The sequence below is a fragment of the Myxocyprinus asiaticus genome, chromosome 14 (assembly GCF_019703515.2).
Source record: "Myxocyprinus asiaticus isolate MX2 ecotype Aquarium Trade chromosome 14, UBuf_Myxa_2, whole genome shotgun sequence".
In the NCBI taxonomy this organism is placed as follows: domain Eukaryota; kingdom Metazoa; phylum Chordata; class Actinopteri; order Cypriniformes; family Catostomidae; genus Myxocyprinus; species Myxocyprinus asiaticus.
Genome location: NC_059357.1, coordinates 48,691,701 through 48,711,296, shown reverse-complemented (window position 1 = coordinate 48,711,296; position 19,596 = coordinate 48,691,701). Strand labels below are relative to the sequence as shown.

General features: G+C 38.8%; 1 protein-coding gene across 1 annotated transcript; it reads right to left on the bottom strand.

Annotated features, from left to right (window-relative positions):
• Nucleotides 1–5,461: 5,461 nt before the first annotated feature.
• On the bottom strand, nucleotides 5,462–9,113 carry LOC127452158 (transcription factor Sox-9-like). Its single transcript, XM_051717439.1, has 3 exons — nucleotides 8,468–9,113; nucleotides 7,553–7,797; nucleotides 5,462–7,325 (listed from the first exon to the last, which is right to left on the bottom strand). The coding sequence occupies exons 1-3, from the start codon at nucleotides 8,878–8,880 to the stop codon at nucleotides 6,607–6,609; spliced, it is 1,377 nt and encodes a 458-aa protein (XP_051573399.1). The 5' UTR covers nucleotides 8,881–9,113; the 3' UTR covers nucleotides 5,462–6,606.
• Nucleotides 9,114–19,596: the final 10,483 nt, after the last annotated feature.

Below are 19,596 nucleotides of genomic sequence, written 5' to 3'. Positions count from 1 at the left end.
GAGCGTGCACAACTGATTCAGCAGCGCGTGCGCAAGCTTTATGAGGCATACAGATTGAATCGCAAACCGATTCAGACTGCTTTCCTATCATGTGTGACCAATTAATTTAAAGAACCGATTCAGATGAGTGATTAATTTGTGATCGGACATCTTTAGTTTTGATTCAAAACTGCCGATAGTAAACACCGGATACAAGGCATGATGTAGTGGTGTAGCTTTTGTCAACGCTACACCGCTACCTGGTCAAAAATATAGCTTCGCTACTGAAAACCTACTTGATTTAAAAATAAGCGAAGCTACCGTCTCGTTACTCAGAAATGTAGTTAAGCTAATAGCTTCGCTATTTGTCCATCTACTGCCCATCACTGATCATAATTTAAAACAATGTTACTATTATGAGTATATGTGTCTATTTGGTAACAAGGTAACAAGAAGAGTTAATAAACAAACCATGTGAAATCATCATGTATATGTGGAGCCAAGTAAGTATAATTTTTTAAGGATAATAATTGAAAACAGGTTGAAGGTCGGTGGTAGAAAAATCCCATAATTATATCAAGATAATTCCTCTGTGTATTATTGAATCTGGACATGGAGATGCAGTTACAGTAATCTTACCACTGGAACCTTTGCAGGAAATTAAATCCACTAGCATTTATGGTGCTGGTACTGGATAAAGTCTGCATAATTACTGCGAGTATTGTATTTTCTGTTTAACACAACACAACTGATTAAGTGTCTTTATATCATGTTAATATATTATTGGACATTTTTGTATTTCAATTTTCTTATTGAATAATTAGTCACAGAATAATATTTCTTTATTGTTTTAGTTTGACGGAATATTAGAAAACCACACTGTCCACCATCACTATCTAAAAATATCAACTTGTTTATTTGTCTCTGTTCCTGTAGGCAAATTTCCCAAAGCCTGTTAATGAAAACTGCTTTTCACAGGTGAACTTGTTTAACATGCCTATTATAGTGCCATATTATTATCTAGTGAATCAGGACACTTAATGCTGACAAAGACACAGCTTTAGGTTTCTATATGAGATTAAAGAGCTGATTCAGAAGCAGGTGAGCAGTGGGCTGGTTTCTTGTCTCGTGTGAATGTGCTGTCTCTATCCCTCCATTCAAACTATGTGTCATTGTACTCTTATCTTCTGCTTTCACCTGTAGACTCAATGCCTGTCACCAATTATTTTCATACCAGAAATTACAAAATTTTCCCATCAATTGAATTAAAGTAAGACTTTACTAATAACACTCATTGTGTCAAAGGAAATTACTTTCTAAGAAAAGATAACATAAAGCAATATTCCGGGTTCAATACAAGTGAAGCTAAGTCGACAGCATTTGAGGCATAATGTTAAATTAAATATTTAAATATATATATATACACACACACACACACTCCTGGTCAAAAGTTTTGAAACACTTACTCATTCTTTATTATAATTTTTTCTTTTTTTTCACATTTAGAATAATAGTAAAATCATCAAAACTATGGAATAACATAAATGGAACTATGGGAATTATGTTGTGATTAAAAATCCAAAATAAATCAAAACTGTGTTATATTTTAGCATCTTCAGAGTAGTCACCCTTTGCCTAGATTTTGCAGACATGTACTCTTGACATTTTCTCAACCACATTTTTGAGGTATCACCCTGGGATGCTTTTTAAACTGTATTGAAGGAGTTCCCATCTATGTTGGGCACTTATTGGCTGCTTTTCTTTATTATTTGGTCCAAGTCATAAATTTCAAAATGTTTATTTTATTTTATTTTTTTTATTAAAATTTAGCTTTATAATGAAATAAATTAATATGGTGGCACAATTATATTTTTGTCTACAAAACTAATTTCAAACATTTAAGCATACACCTTCAGATCAAAAGATTTTTAAGATCAAGAGAAACATTTCAGTCAAGTGATTCAAAACTTTTGACCGGAAGTGTGTAATATATATATATTTAAAAAAAGCAAAAATGGAAGCTACATTGAGGCACTTACAATGGAAGTGAATGGGGCACATTTTTGGAGGGTTTAAAGGCAGAAATGTAAAACTTTTAATTGTATATTTTAGCCCTTACACTAATTCTTCTGTTAAAACGTGTATTATTTGAGTTGTAAAGTTGTTTAAATAGTTTTATTGTTGTTTATGGGTTTCAGCGTTATATCGTCATGGCAACCAAGTTGTAAAATTGGATAGGCCTATAACTTTACCCAGAAAAGTTTAGTGAGCGATTTTATCACACCTAACTCATGTTAAAGGAATAGTTTACCCAGAAATGGTAATGGTAAATGTAAAAAAAATGGTTTAAAAAATTATTTTATCATTTACTCACCCTTATGCCATCCCAGATGTGTCTTTCTTCTGCTGAACACAAATTAAGATTTTTAGAAGAACTTTTGGTTCATACAATGCAAGTGAATGGGTGCCAAAAATGTTAAGCTCCAAAAATCATATAAGTCAGCATAAAAGTAATCCATATGACTAAATCAATGTCTTCAGATGCGATGTGATAGATGTGGGTGAGAAATAGATCAATATTCTAGTCCATCTTCCCTCTCAGTCTATCTCCACTTTAACTTTCACTTTCACATTCTTCTTGTGTTTTTGGTGATTCACATTCTTCATGCATACTACCTACTAGGCAGGGAGAAGAATTTCTAGCAAAAATTTACTTAAATATTTATCTGTTTCTCACACACACCTATCATGTAACTTCTGAAGATATGGATTTAACAACTTAAGGAGTCTTAAGGATTACTTTTATGCTGCCTGTATGTGCTTTTTGGAGCGTAAAAATTTTGGCGCCCATTCACTTGCATTGTAGTGACCTACAGAGCTGATATATCCTACTAAAAATTTGTGTTCTGCAGAAAATAGAAAGTCGTACACATCTGGGATGGCATGAGGGTGAGTAAATGATGAGAAAATTAAAATTTTTGGGTGAACTATCCCTTTAACCATGCATATTGTTTACATCTTGTGACTATACTTTTTAAACAGTGACTATTTTAATGTTTACGGATTGGCCCCATTCATTTCCATTGTAAGTGCCTCACTGTAAACCAGATTTCTTTTTATTTTTATTTTTTTTATAAAGTATTTTTTTAAAGGAAAAAAAAGATTTTTGCCTTTTTCAAAGTTAAAAGGACAAATCAAAATAAATGCTTGTAGCAATCAACATTACAGTATGCCAAAAATGTTTTCGATTGAGCTTAACTTGTTATGTATATATATATATATATATATATATATATATATATATATATATATATATTTCTTTATTTTAATCCACTTTTCTCCCAATTTGGAATGCCCAATTCCCACTACTTAGTAGGTCCTCGTGGTGGTGTGGTTACTCACCTCAATCCGGGTGGCAGAGGACAAGTCTCAGTTGCCTCCACTTCCGAGACCGTCAATCTGCGCATCTTACCACATGGCTCATTGTGCTTGACACCGAGGAGACTCCGCATGTGGAGGCTCATGCTACTCTCCGCGATCCACGCACAATTTACCACATGCCCCATTGAGAGCGAGAACCACTAATCGTGACCACGAGGAGGTTACCTCATGTGACTCTACCCTCCCTAGTAACCAGGCCAATTTGGTTGCTTGGGAGACCTGGCTGGAGTGACTCAGAACAACCTGGATTCGAAATCGTGACTCCAGGGGTGGTAGTCAATGTCAATACTCGCTGAGCTACCCAGGGCCCCTACATATTATATTTCTTTAGAATAGAACATTACAGTACATTGGAAATTGTTACTAGTGTGAATATATTCCATCTACTGAGACCTACTCAGATAACTTCATTCTCAATACAATGAACTAGATTTGACATTTACTAAAGAAAATGGGACTAGTGTTTGCCACTACAATGGTAGGGTGTTACTGGTTGCTGAGTTGCTATGCAGTTGAAAAGAGCCCAGTCCAAAGTGTGGTGTCTACATTATTCTGGTGTCTAGATATTGCTCGGGTCCCTCCTTCAATGCAAGTCCATTAGAATTTTTGGGCAGTTTTTTTTTTTTTCTGTCAGGCAAAAATAAGTCTGATCACTAAGAAAAGTAATAGTATGATAATCCTGACTTATCATACACATATTGAACCAATAGAAATTACATTGATGGAAGAAAACATAACTTAGACCGTTACGTTGGAAAATGTCCGACCTGTTGTTGACTACTGTAGAGTAGACTGTTCCAGCATTTAATTATATGATTAAGCAATCATTAACAGTTAGTATGCCATAGTGTAAGATATTTTTTTGTGTCTGCAATGGTGTATCAGGCTGTAAGTCAAGTCATTTTTATTTGTATAGCGCTTTTCACAACACACATCGTTTCAAAGCAGCTTTACAAAAAATTGTGCTGTGACAAAAATATGAAGCTGTACTGACTGTAGGCTAACATCACGCATTGTCTTTTGAAAGAGACCTGATAAGTGTCTTACACATGTCTGTTAAGTAACGGGTTGACAAACTGACCAGCAGTATTTGTTTACTTCACTTTTACATAAAACACTACAGTCCTGTGATGCTCATGCCTGGCAAATAAGATTGTCTGTTGGTATAATTTGTAATTATTGCTATAAATAAATTAATCGTACACAACAACAGACAACAATGTTATTTTATCTGTTAGGATTCAAATGAACAATTAATCTACTGACTACTTCCTCTCAGTAGTGCTGTGTCTCGTTTGCCTGTGTTTTGTGTTGTATTATTGTTTAGTGTCAGATTGTTCTGTCTCTTGAATGAGACCTCCCATATCGGCTGGCCTGTGTGGAATAATGATGTTCCTCTAGTCTTGTTTCATGTTCTTTGGATGAAGATTAATGCGTAAACACTTGACTCTATGTTGGGATATTCTCAATTCATCAAACTGATCTGTGCCACTTCAGCCAAATGCACATGACAAATGTTTAGTACTTTTGTGAATGTGTTATATCTCATACATATCTTGTATTCTCAGAATGTGTATTTTCTTGTATGACAATTTCTGTCAGTAAACACATTGTCAAAGTATGTGTCTTGAAGTTTACAGATTCATGGTCACTATAGATGAGGCTTTCAATTGTTCCAGTTTACTGCTGATGTCACTGATGCCAGTTGTTCTTTACAGCCTTGTTTAATTAGTATGCTTTATGAAATAATGTGTCTTAATTAAGCTCCTAATGACTGATGAAATCAAATGCAGTCTTTGCACCCAACTATATCATGTATATTTGCGCAACTGGAACGCTGTATTGACCAATCAGTTACAATTTGCAATTTATCTGTTTTATAATATGATATTTAAGCTTATTAGCTTTGTATTTCTGATGACTAACAGAAATAGTCCTGGACTATCTAGTTGTGGATGATCTGTGTAGTATCTGGTCTAATGTAGAGAGCCTTCTTTACTTATTTAATTGATTAAAGAAATATGTCTTCAAAATAGAAGATATTTTTAATATCTTTTCTTTTTATTGCAAAGAATATGATACAAAATATAAGCTTCCTTTAAGATGATGCCATGTTTTACAGAAATAACAACATTTTTTCTTTTTCTTTTTTTTTCAAAACAAAGCATTGCTGGTGTTTTCATAGAGAGGATAAATCTTATAGCCAACAGCCTGAAGAAGTCAACATGTTTTAGAAAGAAAAAAAAAATGAGAAAAATAAGTTCCAGTTGTTCATCACAATTATGTAATCTGTACTCAACTAGATTATCAAAAGAACATTTTTAGACATTTTCAAATGGAAACATTTACACATGATAAATAAAGTAGACGGTTAAAGTTTGCACAACAACAAAACATCTCTGGAAAACATTTAGCTTTTTATCACAAATTAGTCATACAAAGCCAAAGTAAATGATAAAACGCTGAATTTATCAGCAGTTTTATCAAACAAAATAGTATTACTTTCAAGTAAAATTAATGCTAATTAATAAATTAAAGAGGTTAACTCGATGGCAGCTGTAGGAATGACAATCTGACCAATAATGAGCTACAGAGGAGCCTCAGGTCAAAGGGCACTTCCTGTTCCTCCTTCTGCAGTAAGACATAGGGTGAGATCTATAGGCACAGACAGATATGGCAACTCTGACACGACACCCATGGCACTTAAGCACATACTGTAGAAGTATTACAGTTCAGGCTATACATCTTTTTGTGCTGTCAAATCAACAATTCTCCCAAACTAACTCACATTTGCCCAATACATAATGTCCATAAGAGACCCCCAAACATACAGTATATACATACAATTAAGAGAAAAATAAAAGGCAAAGGAGAGTTGTCATTTTCCACTGTCTCTATAAAAATAATATCAGAGAAAGAGGACACGGTTTATTCTCCCTATATAAATGTATAAATCCCCAAATTGAACCAACTGAGAAAACGGGTAACACATACACAGTACATACTAAAATAATTATTTTGAATATGTCCTCACAGAGGATTTCTATTTTGCTTCATTATATCTAGAAAATATAATCATAACTCCAAGCAATTTATAAAAGGCACTGTTGGGAGCCGTTCCATTCATTTCAGTATGTTTAAAAAACTCCACCGTTTTCCAACGCGATTGGCCTGGCGACGAGTCTCTTACGGTCTGGACAGTTGGGTGTAGACCAGCTGTTGCTCCCAGTGCTGTGGACTGTGCACTTGTGGTACAGACGGGATGCCCGTCGTATCAGCTATTGGGGTGTACATGGGCCTCTGGCTTGTACTCATGTAGCTGAAGGCGGGATAGAGACCAGAGCTCTGCCCTGTGCTGTGGCTGTAGTATGAGTTAGCAGGACTCTGGTGGTCTGCGTATTCGTACTGTGTGCGGGAGATGGAGGGGTACGAGGTGCTGTAGTGCTGCAGGTTGAAGGAACCGTAGGTGACGTGTTGCGGCGAACCCTGCTGCTCACTGTAGTGACTTGGACTCAACTGCTCCTTCTTTATTTGTGTTGTCTGCTGGCTTTGGCCTTGCTTGCCACCGTTGGCCATTGTGCTCAATGAGTGCTGCTGCTGTGGTTGTTTGGAGACCCAGCCGTGTGCTGGAGCCCCTCCTGCTTGACTGTTGAGACCATAGCTGCTGGGGTATGCCTGGGCGACCGCCATTCCTGTTTGTCCATGTGGAGGCAGATACTGGTCAAACTCGTTGACATCAAACGGCTCCATGTTGGAGATCACTTCGCTGCTCAGCTCGCCGATATCTACGGCTCCGAAGTCAATGCCCTCCTGCAGGGGGCGGCCTTCACGCTTTAAATCTGCTTTGCTGGATGGCAGGTCTGTTTTGGGGGTTGTGGGAGGCGTGGGGGGGCCTTGGGACTGGCCTACAAGAAAAGGGAAGAATAAAACACAGACATTAACTACCCGCTATGCATGCCATTACTGACGCAAGCAGAAAGCTAATAAAGATACAAAGTGAAATTAAGAGATAAGATTTATGAGTTTCCCTGCAGGCTCAAAATAAGCCATTATATAAAATACTAAACATGCTACTAGAAGATTTTCACTACTGACTGATTTGTAATAGAACTTATTGTTAATGTTCATGTACCTGAGTGTCCTGGGGAATGCACTTCACCCATGCTGGACGCAGGAGAGTCGGCCTGCTGCAGAGCTTTGAAGATGGCGTTGGATGAGATGTGGGTCTGCTCTCCGTCTTCAGATTCGCTTTGGCCGTTCTTTACAGATTTTCTCCGTCTGGGCTGGTACTTGTAGTCGGGGTGGTCTTTCTTGTGCTGGACCCTCAAGCGCTCAGCCTCCTCCACAAACGGACGCTTCTCTCCCTCATTCAATAATCTACAAATATCCAGAAAAAATATTAATACTCAGGGTCAGATTTGCATTCTTTACACTCCACATTTAATATATATATATATATATATCAAATGTATAGATAATTTATTTAATATGTACTTAAAACAACAACTACTATTACTGTTATAATTCTGTTACTAAACTTTGCAAGGATTACTCTATCCAGAAAGCTCAAAAATGATATTTGATATTTGATTTTATTTCCAGTGAAATTAAATATCTGACTCCAAGTTCAACATCAAGAACATTTTTACATTTATTTTTCTTTAAATAATAATAAAAAAATAAAAATAAAAATAAATTCATGCAGACTAAAGTTACCTGCAGAGTTTGCCTATTTACTATTAAACTAAACTTTAATCTACATCCAGCATCAACCTAACTTTCACATTTCTCAAAATGATCAACAATAATTTGTGTGCATTATTTATTCAGCGATTAATATTTTTTTTAATAATAAAAGCACTCAGTGTTACCTCAGAGTTTGCCAAGAGTAAATAATAAATAAATACATAAATGCATAAGGCTCTAAACTTATGCGTTTGCTTCCTAGGGTAAACAAAATAATATCAGCATTGGTCTGACTTTCTCAGCTTTCATATGCTGAATAAATAAAATACTATTAATTAAAGTAGAAACAAAGCGTGTTTACCTCCAGAGTTTCCCGAGGGTTTTGCTGAGTTCGGCGTTGTGCAGATGCGGATACTGGTCCGCCAGTTTCCTCCGCGCTGCTTGAGCCCAAACCATAAACGCGTTCATGGGTCTCTTCACGTGCGGTTTGCTCTTACTGGAGCCGTTCACGCGGACAGGCATGGGTACCAGGGTCCAATCATAGCCCTTCAGAACCTGCGACACCGCGTCCCGGATACACACGGGGAACTTGTCCTCCTCGTCCTTCTTAAACTCGCGGAGGTTCTGCTCGGGTCGGGTGTTCTCGGTGTCGGAGCCCGATCCGGACAGACACGGAGAACCGGCCGAATCCTCGGACATGCTCGGGCTGGGCGCGTCGGAGAGACTCTTGTCCTGCTCGTCGCTCATCTTCAGGTAGGAGTCTAGGAGATTCATGCAGATGAGTGAGTGAATGAAACTCTAGTTATGTAATATCCTCCGGCGGGAGTTCAGATTAGTTTCTTGCGCTCCTGCGCAAAAGATCTCCAAATGTCCAAAGATCTCCAAAATGTCTTAAGTCCCTCGGAACCGACGAGATCTGCTTGTCACGGGAAAATAAACTCATACAGGACGCAAAAATGTCACTTATATGAGGGGAAATCCCTGTGTGCTTGTAGAGATTTGGAAAAATTCTGCTCTTCCTCGCCAGATCAAATTATTTATATGTGAATGAATGGAGGCGGAGCTAAATCTGATCCTCTCTCTCTCTCTCTCTCTCTCTCTCTCTCTCTCTCTCTCTCTCTCTCTCTCTCTCTCTCTCTCTCTCTCTCTCTCTCTGCCCGGGCTCAAACCAACCAAACATCCACAACAAACATTATTAAGATGCACATAATTGCTTGAATATAAATAAAAAATGTATCTAACCTGCTGCGCACTTGATATATCTCATGTATTTACACTGTAGTCTAAACAAAATTGTCAGGTAACCTTAAATGAGAACCATGTGGTAGAATTAACTGGTTTAGTCAAAATATGATATTTATATTTATATATATAGGCAACGAAAGCAATATTTACGGGTCAGGTCGGGTTGAAATCGCTGCAGTTTCATTTTTATAGTGTAGTCTCATTAACCGTTTATGTTGTATTGTATGCGAATTCATATAATGTTTGTATTATGTTGGCTACGTTACATATATTAGCAAGTAAGTGGGTTATTGTATATTTTTTTTCAGAATGGAGTGCTCTGTGTGTTTCTGTTATTGATATAGAAATCCACCTGGTGAGGTTTCGAGTAAAAAGGCGATCTTTAAAAGTGTTTTTCGCTTGAGGTCAATTTTCAGGCTGTAATGAATGGAATTATTTTGATCTCGAAAACTTTATAATCTTTATCTAAATGTGTAAAAACCTCAATTCTACACTGCGTGAAATAGCTAGTCATCATGTATTCTTCACAACTTTTATTTTTGTGTAATCACGTGAATGTGTTCTTGTAGACAGTTCAGTGTCTGTATACCAATGCTCATGCCATGTTCGCTTTCAGTTAGGTGTTTCTCCTTGAATGAGCTGGTCCTGGATTAGTTTCGCATGTGTCCGATAGAGGGCGACATGAGTTTAGAGACTCGAGTTCAATTGAGATCTGCACACTCCATATAAATTACGGCGCAGCACACAGGCTCCACTAAACTGCGTTACTCTAAATAAAACAGATAATACTGAACATCGCAGATAATATAAATATATGTTTGTTATATATATATATATATATATATATATATATATATATATATATATATATATATATATATATATATATATATTTTTTTTTTTTTAACTCTTTTTCTGCAGGGCCCTTTGAGGCTAATATATGATCCCTGACTGTACTGTAATTTTGGTTTAATATAATTTTTATTGCTCTTTTCTTCTTTTTTTAGCATTCCCGATACTTGCATATCTGTTTATATATTGTATTACTATTGATGTATGTGATTTGTATTCTCAACGTTCTTAAAACACAATTTTTATCTATGTCACGAACTGTCTAAAATTCAGCGCTGGTTTTCTGCTGGACTACTTAAGACCATACTCTCTAATACTGAAACACTCAATGCGAATATGTATCAGAATGGGACCACCTGACTGTCCTACACATCTTACGTACATTATGTTGAAAAGCTCTCAGTACTTTTAAACTATGACTTGAAATACAACAGGACAATGGCACCAACATAGTACTTATGCACCTTTGTGGTAGTATAGCAGTAAGTGCTCAGTTATACTGTCAGCCTTGCTATGTTTATTTGTGTAAGTAATGTTGTGGAAATGTAATTTTTTGAGGGGGGGGGGGGGGGGTGGGGACGGACGGACATGGGCAGCACATGTGTTCTCCATGAGCTACCTGAAATTTAATGTGTAATAGATAACAGATGTGTGTCTGCTCCCCCCCCCCCTCATATTTTAATACAAAGAATTTTATCCACATTTTTATAATCATGGATATAAAATGGATGTACCAATTTTCTGTGTATCCAGTGCACAACTGTAGAGGCTCAGTTGTGGGTACAGTGTAAATCTTTTAAAACACACAGTGGACAACACGGTGCCCAAAAGAAATACATTTTCAAGGTTCGAGATCATGGACGGCTTGCCGGGATATCGTCCTGCTGTTAGTGGAGAGAGACCACTCAGGAGACCATGGCAGTTACAGTTGGTGAGTTGTCAGCTCTAACTTATCTTGCTAGCTAGCTAATGTTTACAAATGATATAAACTCTATATTTTTGTTAACTAGATAACATGATACCTCAGCTTGAGCTTACCTCTTGCTTATGAAATGGACGGGGTGTGAGACGCTGGCACCAGGGCAGCATGTTAAAGGCAGTTTTTGGGCAACACTGCGGGGCTATTGGCCTGATGGTAGAAATGCAGATCGATTTTTGTCTCTTGGCTCGAGGTCCGAAGCTATTGGCCCCAGCTGGCTAACACCAGGCCCTGGCAGAGCAGCAACAGTGCTTCGAGGCACTCCTCGAGGCCAAGAGGAGGACTGGGCCATCTTTTATCTCTCCTGACTCTAACTGTGAACATAAAAATGGTAATTAGCCACAATTCAGTCTCTATTCACATACACTCACTGAGCACTTTATTAGGAACACATGTACACCTAATTATTCATGTGATTATCTAATCAGCCAATCATGTCGCAGCAGTGCAATGCATAACATAATGCAGATATGGGTCAGGAGCTTCAATTAATGTTCACATCAACCAATAGAATGGGGAACAAATGTGATCTCAGTGATTTCGACCGTGGCATGATTGTTGGTGCCAGATGGACTGGTTTGAGTGTTTCTGTGACTGCTGATCTCCCAGGATTTGCCAAAAACAAAACACATCCAGTGAGTGGCAGTTCTGCAGATGGAAATGCCTTGTTGATGAGAGAGGTCAATGGAGAATGGCCAGACTGGTTCGAGCTGACAGAAAGGCTAGGGTAACTCAGATAACCACTCTGTTCAATTGTAGTGAGCAGAATAGCATATCAGAATGCACAACACTTCAAACCTTGAGGCAGATACAACAGCAGAAGACCATGTCAGGCACTTTATTAGGACCATAATGTTCCTAATAAAGTGCTCAGTGAGTATAGATTGTCAGCCAAAGGAGAGTTTTTAATAAAAAATGGGATCATCAGGCAAGTACCTAGGCACAGCAGGAGAACTGAAAAGTGTGAAGTGTAGTATAAATCAAAGGAAAGAGAAGGCTTGCACACAAATGTCCATAGAAAAAACTTTCAGTAATTTTATTAAAAGGCCAAAAAGTGCAAAGTGAAACAACATTTTCGATTTACATTGTCATCAGTGTCCAAATAACAGCAGTGCACCTGATTCCATTTATAGGTAAAGATAAAGTGCCTGTTACTCTTCTAGTTAAACATACTCAAAAATACAAATGTTCAATAAATGTCATAGACATAAATTGTGCTTTTGTATATGGTATACTAGCATTCACAGATAATAAGCAAAATACAAACATATTGTCACAGTGTGAACCCTTTTGTCGTCATCATCATCATCCGTCGTCAATGCCTTATGTTTGCAGAGACTTTTATGTTGACATTCTTAGTGGACTCTTATTTTGAAATTTATCTTTGCCTTCATCATGTCTGGTTTCCTGGTTCCTTTCCTCATTGTTTTTAGCTGTGTTTAGTTTAGCCCATTAATGTGTGTATTTATACCCTCATGTTTCTCTTGTTCCTCGTTGGTTCTTGTTTTTATGGTTGTGAGTTACAAGTTATGGAGGTTCTGGAGCTTGGCCTTTCAAGTGGGCTGGGAAGAGAGAATCCTCAGGACCATGTTCTGGTTAGGGTTGAGGGAGATGGTCCCATTGGTCTGCGACGGTCTGCCCCTTGGTGAATTCATTGCTAACATCGTGATGGCTGGTCTTATACATTCTACTCCAGCAGCCAACCCTCTTGTAATGACTTCCACGGCTCCTTCCTCCAGGCCTTCCACGGCTCCTTCCTCCAGGCCTACCACGGCCAGCGAGCCAATGCCCACGACCACCACGGCCAGCGAGCCAATGCCAACAAGCCAACGCCTGCACAGCCAACGAGCCAATGCCCACGCCCGCCATGGCTAACGAGCCAACGAGCCAACGCCCACGCCTGCCACGGCCAGGGAGCCAACGGCCACGCCCACCATGGCCAGCGAGCCAATGCCCACGCCCGCCACGGTCAGCGAGCCAATGCCAACAAGCCAACGCACGCCACGTCAAACGAGCCCATGCTCGCCACGGCCAATGAGCCAACGCCCATGCCCGCCATGGCCAACGGGCCCATGCCCACCATGACAAATGAGCCAACGCCCACCATGGCCAACAGACCAATGCCCACATCCACCACGGCCAACGAGCCAACGCCCACACCCGCCACGGCCAACGAGCCAACACCCACGCTCGCCACGGCAAATGAGCCAACGCCCACACCCGCCACGGCCAGCGAGCCAAAGCTTACGCCCGCCACGGCTAACAGGCCAATGCTCATGGCCAATGATCACACCCGCCACAGCCAACGGACCAATGCCCACGCCATGGCTGCCTGCCATGACCAACAAGCCAACGGCCACGCCCACACCCGCCACGGCCAACGAGCCAACGCCCGCGGCCAACGAGCCAACGCCCACACCCACCACAGCCAACGGGCCAATGCCCATGCCATGGCTGCCCGCCATGACCAACGAGCCAACGGCCATGCCCACGCCTGCCACGGCCAACGAGCCAATGCCCACGGCCAATGGGCCAATGCCCATGCCCGCCACAGCCAACGGGCCAAAGCCCACTCCCGCCACGGCCAACGAGCCAACGCCCATGCCCGCCACGGCCAGCGAGCCAACGCCCGCGCCCGCCACGGCCAGCGAGCCAACGGCCACACCCGCCACGGCTAACAGGCCACCGCCAACGCCCATCACAGCCTACGGGCCACCACGGAGGTCGTTCCCCTATCACTGCCAGTGTCCACGACCATGGAGGTCGTTCCCCTATCACTGCCCATGCTTACGACCACGGAGGCCCTGTCACTGCCAGCACTCCTGACCATGGCGACTCCGCCCTCCCTCAGGGTCTTCCACGACTCCTCCAACGATCACGTCTGCTTCTCCTGAGACTCCTCCAAGGACTCCTCCCACTCCATTTGGGACTCCAATCCCTGCCCGCTCCACCTACGGCTCCTCCTCCTGAACCTCAATTCCCTGATTCCCCTGCGGCTCTGCCCGCTCCACCTCCGGAGACTCAACTGCCCGTACCAACTGTGGCTCTGCCTCCTGACCCTGTTCTGGCCCTCTGGCCACCTCCCAGGCCTCCTGACCCTGTCCTGGCCCTGTGGCCACCTCCCAGGTCTCCCGACCTAGTCCTTGCCCTGTGGCCGCTTCCCAGGCCTCCTGGCTCAGTCTCTGCCCTGTGGCCGCCTCCCAGGCCTCCTGACCCAGTCCCTGCCCTGTGGTCACCTCCCTAGCACCTTCACCTTGTGAAATACATACTGGAAACTTAATAAAGAATGACCCCATCATTTTGCTTTTTCAATATAACTAATATAACATTAACCTTGTCCCTGACAACCATGTCACTCATGTCTGTTTGCTGTTAGCCAGCTATAGTTTGCCAGTGCAGTCAGTAATGATTGAAAGGTAAACATCAGAGCATCTTTTTGCAGCTCAGCAGACAATGGTGTGGTGGTGGATTGTGTCTGATGAGTGTTGATTTCATGCTATGTTGTTACCTAGTTGGTGAGACACAATGCTGGAAAGTAAAATAAACAACATCCGTCTTTTACTCTCCGTGACAACGAGCTTATAGCTAACTAGCTAATCATGTAGCTACTTTCATTGTTGTCAGCTGAGTGGAAGCTAATGAGTAAACATGTATTCACCAAACTGTTTTGTTCAGGATTCACAGTTTGGTACCCCCTTCAACTGAACAATTCCAGTCGTTGCATTTATAAAATGTAATATTTAGAAGTCTGGTTTTCCACTGTTGAAAGTTTCCCCTGAACTTTTTATTTATTCTTTATTTTAATGGTCAGCAATTGACTTATACTAAACATACAGTACTGATGTTTATTAAGCTATTTATTGTATTTTTATTTATTCTTTATTTTCTCAGTGTTCATTTCTAGAATTTTTTGACAATGTATAATAATAATGTCAAGTATTCTTTGCTAAAAATATTTAAGAAAGCAGCCTTCTGAGTACCTTCGCATAGTCATATCGGTGCAAAATCGGTGAAAAATCCACATAGAAAAGGTCTGTTTTCATTCCGGTTCAAAAATAAAATATATCGGACACCATATCGGTAATCGGTGAATTTTCCCTCTCTAAAATCGGTATCGGTCTAAAAAATCCCATATCGGTCAGGCTCTAGTGTCTAGTTTAGCCCATTAATCCGTGTGTATTTATGCCCTCATGTTTCTCTTGTTCCTCGTTGATTCTTGTTTGTATGGTAGTGAGTTACAACTTATGTTATTTCTCCAGCCTACTGCTGTTACGTTTGGTTTCCTTTATCTCAAGTGTTTTATTTTTCATCTTTATTTCTTCATCTTCTGAGTAACATCAATAAAATAATTCTGCATTTGGATCCACACTCTCTCGTCTCATCCTTTCCATCAACGTTACACATACACTACCGTTCAAAAGTTTAGGGTCACTTACTCATTCTTTATATATATATATATATATATATATATATATATATATATATATATATATATATATAAAATTTCACATTTTAGAATAATAGTAAAGTCATCACAACTATGGAATAATAGAAATGGAAATATGGGAATTATGTGACTAAAACAAATCCAAAATAAATCAAAACTGTTATATTTTAGCATCTTCAAAGTGGCCACACTTTGCCTAGATTTTGCAGAAAGTTACTCTTGGCATTTTCTCAACCAACTTCTTGAGGTATCACACTGGGATGCTTTTTAAACAGTATTGAAGGAGTTTCCATCTATATGTTGGGCACTTAGTGGCTGCTTTTCTTAATTATTCGGTCAAGTCATCCATTTAAAAAAAAAAAATATATATATTTTTTTATTTTTTATTTTTTTCATAAAATTGTAGTTTTGTAATTAAATAAATTAATATGTTGGCACACTTATATTTTTTGTCTACAAATCTAATTTCAAAATTTAAGCATACGCCTTCAGATCAAAAGGTTTTTAAGATCATGAGAAACATTTCAGGCAAGTGACCCCAAACTTTTGAAATGTAGTGTATATACATAATATATGCATACATATCAAAAGATATAATCAAGAGAGGAGAACAATCAAACACTAAAAGCAGGTTTCCAATTAAATACATTATATCAGTACATATATGTGAAATATTTATAGTCCACAGAAACATTATAATATGCACATAAAATAGTAAAGATAACATTTTATATCATTTATACATAATTCTTCAGCAAACATGTAATCAAGGGGAAAATCTAAAAAACCTAAATAAATATGCAAGTAATATACATAATTAAAAGTTATGGGCCTAATGACATATGATCATATGATATACAAAATATCAGCCACATATAATGTCAAAAGTAATTTGTACATACTGTATTTCCATTTGCAAATGTACCATGATTAGAAAAATACATATATACAAACAAAAACTAACCATTGTCACACTATAGGAAACTACTAAGGAACAAATCTTTATTTATCCCTTGGGGATATAAAGAATTGAAATTAAAAAACATATTGGAATTAGTTTGTCACACCTACCAATGACTTGGACCAATGGCAGTAAAAAGGTGTTTAGCAGCCGGTACAAAGTTTGCGCCAGTGAGCTGTTATGAACCAAAGAAAGAACTCAAAAACATTTCGTTTTGGGTAGACTTAGTTTGAAATGATGTCACACCCGTTTTTTCTTCGATTTCGGATGAAGTAGGTCTATACTTTTAGCAACCCCTTCTCACCACCACATAGCAACACCCTAAAACCCACTCGGAACATAATAGCAACTGCATAGCATATTATTATAAGCATATTATTATTATTATTATTTGTTGAAGTAGTTGTAATATCCTTTTTTTTTTTTCTTCTTTTTTTTTGTGCAAAAATCTTATAGACTTCATTGTACATTCTGTGCAAAATGCAGGAGAAATTGTTTCAGTTCTCAGCACATCTTTCATTCATGATAGTTTAGTGGTTCAGTTTGACACAGGTATGAGAGGTGTTGGCTGGGTTCTGTGGTATCAGCTACAGGAACTGATGCAATGTGTCTCTCTCTGTATTCTGCTATGAGCTGTGGAGCAGCATGCTACATAAACTGCAGTGCTGGGAAACTTCTCAGCTTTATTTCAAGCCCCAGTGTTAAAAACCAGGATACAAACAGTGAGAGTCAACTGCTAAATCATGTTTCCCTCTCTCGCTCATGCTCACCGATACTGCAGCTGACAGCTGAGTGCTTTGCCTAGTGTGTGCGTTTGTAAGGGTGAGCATTCATGCTTGTGTGTTTATTGTTTGTTGAAGTACCTTCATCACGGTTGGCTCAGATGTTTGCATGAAATGTTTGTGGACCACATTCTAAGTGATGTTTTCAAACAATAACAGACTTAAATAGCTTAACATGTGGTCATATATTTGCCCCACATTTATAAAGCTGTCATTGCTAGTGTACTAGCCAGGTTACGACAATCCAAATATTAAGAAAGATGAACAGAACTTGATTTTTAGAATTTCTGAAGAAAATGTGAGTGATGCTTGCCCATGCAAAACTCACCACCACAGTGCTAGGATGTTGTAAATGGTTGCTAGGGCATTGGTATGCAGTTGCAAAGATGTTTTGAGTATTATTATTGTGTTGCTGGGTGCTAACTACGGCATTGCGAGGGTGTTCTGGGTGGTTGCTAGGGCGTTGCTATGGCTACTCTTAAAAGTAGCAACAATTAACTAACTACACTGAAGCTATTTAAATAAGAAAATAATTTTAGATATATAACAACTGGATAATATAATGGAATTCTGCAATCAGAGGTTCACACAAATAACCATGTTTACTACAGTCATTGTTACTATATACTATATATATTACTATAGTAAAAGCATGCTTCAAAAATGTTGACTTTCTAAATACTGAAATTTTCAATTCACTTCCGTTCAGCATGGGTCTAGTTGTGGTAACGACGGCCCTGCCAGTGACGATAACACTACAGACAAATTCTCTTAAAAGACTTTCCTAAAATGGTGTCAGTAGCAATGGCATCTATATACCTATTGGGTTTTGCGTTTTTGCACACTTGTTAGACCTTGCACTAATGCTTGACCTGAGAAACAAAATGAAAAAATAAATAAATAAATAAACACATAAACAACTGTAAATGTAACTGTAAGTGGTGTACCAGAAAAAGGGGACAAGGGATTTTTCAGGCAGTTAACAAATTCAAATATATTTTCTAATAAAATTTGTAAAACTGTCACGTCCTGCCACCTTGGTCTTGGTTTATCATGTTGTGGCGGGATCGTGGCCGTCTCCTCTCCCTGATTGTCCAGTGCTGTCTCTGTTTGTTTTGCCTTGTTCTATGTTGTGTCAGGGTTCGGCCACTTCTGTTGGTAGTGTTTATTATTGGGTGGTCAAGCTCTGACACGTTTCATGTCTTATTTGTGGCTGGGTGTGCATTGCATTGTTTGTTTACCTTGCAGTGGGCACTCAGGTTTTGTGAGAGATTTTGTTTGTTTGTTTTTTTTTTATCAAACTTGGCGTAACTGCCTCCTGCGTTTGGGTCCTTACTTACAAAGTGTGACAAAAACAATATGGTCAAACCATTTTATTTAATATATGGTAGGGTTATAAAATGATACCTTTTAAATGGGGTTTCTTGACTATTTTAAATCTTTTCCATGACTGAAAATTCAAGAGACATTTTTGTAACCAGATTTAGATAAGCCGGGTCATCAAAATCTGGTGACAAACATGTTTCTTGAATTTTCAGTTATGGTGAAGATTTAAAATGGTCAAGAAACCCCATTTTAAAGTGTGTGTTTGTTTTTTTTTTAAACTATATTACTGTAGTAAAAACCATGGTTTCTGCCACAAAAACATGGTTACTACAGTATTTCTATTGTATGGTAAATCATGGTTAAGCCTGTAAGGGTTAAAAAAAATAGGGTGACAACATTAAATTGAACATAAATTTATGCATAATATACACTAATAAAACTAGAAAACACCCTTTTTTATATAACTAAATCAAAATACTGTGTAGTAATAAACCGCAGTAATTACTAAATATTTCGCTTCAAGTAGGCAAAGTCCCATTAATGCTGCGCATGTGCGCAAGTAAATCAGTGAACCATTTATGTGAACTAGTTCATTTATATGAACTGTCTGAAAGAACTGACTCACTAAAATGAGTTCCCAACACTAAATATATGGGAATTGTTTATTTTAACTGGTTCATTTACATGAACTGTCAGAAAGAACCGATTCACCTACATGATTTGGTTTTTCCAGCCCTACATGAGAGAGAGAGGACAGTTAAGGTGAGTGTTTCTGATCACTCTCTTGGGTCCATTGCTGCTTACAATACAATGTGACAAATGTAGTGTTTTGTGACGCTATAGTGCTACTCGCTGGAAAATTTATCTTTCTTGAAAGAAACTATTGTGGCAACAGCTG

Excerpts from the sequence above, each read along its gene's own strand:
- LOC127452158 (XM_051717439.1), bottom strand. The coding sequence starts at position 8,880 with ATGAATCTCCTAGACTCCTACCTGAAGATGAGCGACGAGCAGGACAAG. Across the intron at positions 7,798-8,467 it reads ACCCTCGGGAAACTCTGGAG|ATTATTGAATGAGGGAGAGA; the intron begins GTAAACACGCTT and ends GGATATTTGTAG. Across the intron at positions 7,326-7,552 it reads GCATTCCCCAGGACACTCAG|GCCAGTCCCAAGGCCCCCCC; the intron begins GTACATGAACAT and ends CTTTTCTTGTAG.